Raw genomic sequence first — 6,099 nt, 5'->3', positions numbered from 1 at the left:
TCTTATCTCATTTTCTCCAGTTTGCCGCTTGAATATCACCCTAAATAAGGTTTGTAATGCGAAGTCAGCGTGAGAGTTTATTTCCTATATTTTAGGATCGTTAAGACCCCGTTGTTATGATATGAACTCTGATTGACTATTTATTATCACTACGAAGGTAGATTATTAATTGAATGGAAAATTAAATTTATTTAGAGAGTTAGTTGGTGGTGGTCTTATCTAAATCCTATTATTAGGTGCTGTAAACGGCTAATTGGAAATTAATCCTCAGGACTTTATAGTCTTTTCGTATCATCGAATTCTACAGTGTTCAGTATAAAAGCCCACATCCAACGGGTATTCTCGCTTTAGTGGCGCATATATTACCCTACGAATATGTTGAAGTTTGTTTTTGGAGTTGTCCTCTGCTTTGTTGCATGTGCATCAGCGGTTGACAAGGATATTGCTGAAGATGCTAGACTGACAACAGTGAGTGGCTTAAACAGCACTTAAATCAATTAAATCTGGTGATGCCGACGCGATACATACTTTATCCAAAATTTTTACAGCCAGAGTTAATAAAGAAATACGGATATCCGGCAGAAACACATCACGTGGAAACTGATGATGGGTACATCCTCGAAGTGCACCGTATCGCTCGACCTGGTGCTCAGCCCATTTACTTACAGCATGGAAACTTGGATAGTTCAGGAACCTGGGTTCTGATGGGCCCGAATCTTGGGTTAGGTAATTTGATTAGGATTGCATGCTTTTGTAAATAGACGTTTTGTGTATGTGGATATAGTGACAGTGGGGATATTAATTAGAATATCCGAATTTGATGATATAACCAAGACTGCGTGGTGGTTAATTCATGAATTTCGCATTACTTTATTCATCCTGATTTTATTTCAATTATAGGTGACTTGTACACACTGAACATTTAAAATTGTCTTTCAGCTTACTATCTTTGGGAAAGTGGTTACGACATATGGATGGGTAACAATCGAGGTAATCGTTATTCTAGAAAACATAAGACTCTCTCGGACAGTAGCAGCAGTTTCTGGGACTTTTCATGGCATGAAATCGCATTGTACGACTTAACAGCCACCATCGACTACATCTTAAATAACACGGGATTCAAGAAGACGCATTACATCGGACACTCACAGGTATATGCACTTTCAGTTTTAACAAATGTTAGCAGCATATCTTATGAGTTAACCAAATACAGGGAACAACTACTTTCTTCGTAATGGGCTCCGAGCGTCCAAAGTACAACGATAAGATTCTCTCTATGCAGGCTTTAGCTCCAGTTGCTTCTTTCATTGACATTAAAAGTCCCTATATTTTGTACATAGCCTGGAACTTGGAAACAGTTGATGTAAGGTCATTAAGAGATTTTGGTCTTGTCCATGTAGTTGAAATTAACATTTGCTTTTCAGTACTGGACTACCTTGTTTGGCGTCAACGAATTCTCGGCCAATGATGCAGTCAAGACTGAATCAATGCTCCTTCTGTGCAAGGACAACTCACTTTACCAAGCAGCTTGTGCTAATGATTTGTTCTTGATTGGAGGTTTTGACCCAGCTCAATTGAATTATGTAAGCTTATCAAGCGATTATTATAAACAGAATAATCTTACTTAAATTTTGATCAACTTAGACTATGCTTCCGGTAATTAATGGACACTCGCCGGCTGGCGCTTCCGTTAAGCAGATGCTCCATTTTGGTCAAATGGCTCGCTACAAAAACTTCTGCCAGTACAACTACGGGACCTTAAATTTCTGGAAGTATGGAAGCCTGGTTCCACCATGCTACGATCTGAAGAAAGTTACCGCTCCCGTCATCCTTCATCATGCTACTAACGATTGGTTGGCGCAACCTTATGATGTCAACAAGTTATATGACAATTTGGGTAACCCAAAGGGCAAATACCTTGTTCCATATCTGGCCTTCAATCATTTCGACTTTATTTGGGGTATCGATAGTCGCGAGCTCGTTCACAACAAAATTATTAGCGTTCTTCATCAAATGGAAGCGGAAGATAAGGCTTAATGTTAATTTGATTTGAACATCATGTTTGAGATATCAATAAAATCTGATTAATGTACGGCCATTCAATTTTATCAATTTTTTATTCGTAGTGACATATAAGGAGACATTTTATGTTCTTGGAATCAATTAAAAAGCTTCACGTGAATCTGCTAGTGGTCGCAGCTTTCTATAAATGAAGCAGTATTTTCAGATTAGGTTTATCTACATATGTATAAAGGGGAGATAAAGAAACTAAAATTGGAGTGAATATCTGACTAAGTTCCGAAAATAGAATGAACGGTGATTCAATGGGAAGAAAAATCTTATTAAAAACGTACACTCTCCGGATGTCTTTCCTTTGTTAATGGAGTGGGAATCTTCAAAAGACATATACCTGGACACCCTAGTGTGTGGAGTTTTTACCCACAAAACCAATTCAGTAAACAAGTCCGGTCTTGATTTCACCCCAAACTTTGTCATGTAATGATTTCTAATTTAGGTAGTGCGAGACTGGGTGGGGCGAAGCGGCTGTACATGGATACATCACTTATTTTCCCCTACTCATCCAGTCCGGTCTGCCACCTATTCGCGAATGCAATGGTTTCTCTCTGCTCAAGTAAATCCTGAGCGACTCTGCACTGATTGAGCTCCATTTCAGTAAACTTCATTTACCGCACCCAACCCCGACCTAAATTCCTGGAATTTATAATGTTTGATGTTGTTGGTTGGTTGGTTTTCGATGCTGACGTTGCCACCATATACTGTGTCTTGCCTTCGTTGATGTGCAGCCCAAGATCTCGCGCCGCCTGCTCGATCTGGATGAAGGCAGCTTGTACATCTCGGGTGGTTCTTCCCATGATGTCGATATCGTCAGCATGGGCCAGTAGTTGGGTGCACTTAAAGAGGATCGTACCTCTTGCATTTACCTCAGCATCACAGATAACTTTCTCGAGGGCCAGGTTAAAGAGGACGCATGATAAGGCATCCCCTCGTCGTAGACCGTTGTTGATGTCGAATGGTCTTGAAAGTGATCCTGCTGCTTTTATCTGGCCTCGCACCCTGGTCAGTGTCGACCTAGTAAGTTTTATCAATTTCGGTGGGCTACCGAATTCTCTCATGGCCGTGTACAGTTGTACCCTGGTTATGCTAGCATAGGCGGCCTTAAAGTCGATGAACAGATGGTGCAATTGTTGTCCATATTCCAACAGTTTTTCCATCGCTTGCCGCAGAGAGAAAATCTGATCTGTTGCTGATTTGCCTGGAGTGAAGCCTCTTTGGTATGGACCAATGATGTCCTGGGTGTATGGGGCTATCCGGCCTAGCAAGATAGTGGAGAATATCTTATAGATGGTACTCAGCAACGTAATACCTCTATAATTGCTGCACTGTGTGATATCTCCCGTTTTATGTATGAGACAGATAATGCCTCGTTGCCAATCGTCAGGCATTGATTCGCTGTCGCATACCTTGAGCACAAGTTGATAAACCGCTTGGTGTAACTGGTCACCTCCATATTTATTAATTCGGCTGTAATTCCATCGACCCCAGGCGACCTATGATTTTTTAGCTGATGCGAATGCACGGACTGTTTCTCCTAAATTTAATGTAATGTTTATGTATTTAGTTTGTCAGAAAATTCATTTCAGTATGACACTAATATTGAAAGTTTTAGAAAGCAACAAATTTGCACAAAAATGACAATTTCGACTTATTATTACTTTGTTCGTAATTGTCCGATTTCCACCAAGCTTGAAAGTGTCATGCTCTATAGTACAGACTTTATGACTTGAAAGCTTGAAGATTCTAGGACAAGATTAATGTTAGGGGTTTCCAGGCAGTTTCCAAAAAGTGCACTTATTATGAATTTGGTGATATACTATTATAAACTTCATTCGAACAGGTATCGGATGGAGAGTATTTTAAGACCTGGATGCCATATGCTTGGACCACCATATTATTTTTCAGATATTCTGGTTGAGTAATTTCTGGGAACAGGTCCTTGAAGTAACTCAACCTTTTTGGACCTTCACATTCCTCCCCTTACAACTTCCTCCCTTTTACAGCCAATGTCAAAACTAGTATAGGGCTGCGAAAGTTCAAATTGAGACCTTTCATTCCATACCCCACATGACTATACTCAGTGAAAAAAAATTACACCTACATGTATTGGGACCCACCCCTCAAATTCAACGCGGACTATGTTTTACCCTGCATGTAATGAGATTGATAGGTCCCATCTTTCTACCAAATTTTATATCAATAGGAGCAACAGTTTCTGAAATGTGTGTGTGTGATAGACAGATAGAAGGACGGACGGACAGAAACCGATTTTAGAAAGGTTTTGTTTAACACACAACCTTAAAAATGAACAAAAAATTATTGGCGCAAAAAGAACAAGTCGCCAACCGAAATTTCGGCGCTTCAGGTATTGAAACTAGGTTTTCGTTATTTCGTGTGAAAGTATATTTGAGTGCCGAGCTATGCCATTAGTACGTAACTAATGTAAATGTATATTAAGCATGTCAAAGTACTTACTTTAGTGTGATATTGATAGTATTTAAACGGAGAAGACAATTTTGACCTACTGTAATTTTATCAATAATAATATAGTTTTGATAGAACGTGGAGATATGATACTCCATTTCATAGTCTATATTATTGCAAAATTTTTAAAAACCCCCTTTGCATGTATGGGAACCCCCTGAAGCACAACGTGGAGAGATGTAATTTGTTGTATATATGGGGTTTCCCATATCCTCCATCCAAGCTTTGTGTCAATCGGTATAGCCCAGAAAAATGCGTCTGACAGAACCGATTTTGATAAGATTCTATTTTACGCTTTAGCGTATGTCTGAGGTGACGTTTTGTAACAAATTAAGGCGCAGAATATTAAACAATACAACCTTTTTATGTTCTAGTCAGGAAATACCAATTAATTTACGATGGTTTCTTTGGAACGGCAAGTTAACTGATTCCCCAAACCATGTTTGACAACTGCAAATAGGTCGCTAGATTTAAGCTTTGTATTCGCTTACCTGTAGGCACTCTGTTTTGTACTCAACCCAAGTAGTTGTGTTTCCTTTTGAAAGACCAACGAACTGAATATCAAAATTCGAAGATTTTATAGCACGCTCTTTTACAAAGGTAGGTTGCTTTCCTGGTTATTTTGATGAGTGATTTTGTTCCGGTTGGGTGACTATGAAACTTCGCTATCCACAACACTGTGCTCTAAAGTGAAGCTATCCGCCCGTGTATGTCGTGACATCTTTCTCAAATGCGCTTTTGAATGCAGTTTTCTGTGAATTGTGAATGAAGTTGCGTATTTATCGAGCTGTCAGTTTCCACAGGAGGTAGTTCCACTTTATATACAACTTAATGGGGTATTTTGTACCCTCATATTTGTGTCCATTTTACGTTGAGACGGAAGGCAGAGTAATGCTCCCAGCCTAATTTTCGTTCATTTTGTCATTCACGAAACGGTAATATATATTAATTTCATTTCAGTTTATGATGAAAAGTAACTTACTGGTAAAAAGGTTCTGAAAAATCAGAAAAAGTACTGAGGTACTCACGAACTTTCAAAAGTACAAATTGACTACTTTTGGTACTAAAAGGCTAAGTGGTGATTGGGGCAGGGAGGCGAGCGTCTAGTCGATTTTACGAACACTCTCAACTTGGGACTTGGTAATATATGGTTCACCAAAGGAATCATCTTTCTGCATTTTATAGTGGCAACGGCAAAACGCAAATCGACTCTCCCATTTCACCATCTTCACTGACTGCAAAGCCGTTTCCTATGAGGTTGTTGCACCTCAACATCGACCATTGATTGCCGTTTTAGGAGTCAAGTTTCTGCATTACTAACCATTATAAATATAAAAGAAACGTAGAATTTAGTTACGAACGCTCGAAGTCGCATTTCTGTTTTACAATACTTTGCATACAGATCGACAAACCGCGCCAGAGAGATGGTGAGAATATTTCGAGTCGATTTCAGCAGAAGAATTTTTTCTTCCTCCACTTCCTCCTCCGACATTTGAAGCATTTCCACCTGCATTCTTGACAACCGTATTCGCGAAATCC

At 39.4% G+C, this 6,099-nt stretch overlaps 1 protein-coding gene across 1 annotated transcript; it reads left to right on the top strand.

Moving 5' to 3' along the window:
- Positions 1–307: 307 nt before the first annotated feature.
- On the top strand, positions 308–2,103 carry LOC119646860 (lipase 1-like). Its single transcript, XM_038047483.1, has 6 exons — positions 308–468; positions 549–726; positions 940–1,151; positions 1,214–1,363; positions 1,425–1,583; positions 1,645–2,103. Exons 1-6 carry the CDS (start codon positions 376–378, stop codon positions 2,035–2,037), a joined length of 1,185 nt encoding a protein of 394 aa, XP_037903411.1. The 5' UTR covers positions 308–375; the 3' UTR covers positions 2,038–2,103.
- The last annotated feature ends 3,996 nt before the right edge of the window (positions 2,104–6,099 follow it).

The sequence above is a fragment of the Hermetia illucens genome, chromosome 1 (genome assembly GCF_905115235.1).
Source record: "Hermetia illucens chromosome 1, iHerIll2.2.curated.20191125, whole genome shotgun sequence".
NCBI classification, from domain to species: domain Eukaryota; kingdom Metazoa; phylum Arthropoda; class Insecta; order Diptera; family Stratiomyidae; genus Hermetia; species Hermetia illucens.
Note: the sequence above shows the minus strand (reverse complement) of the source record. Positions and strands in the feature narration are given on the sequence as shown.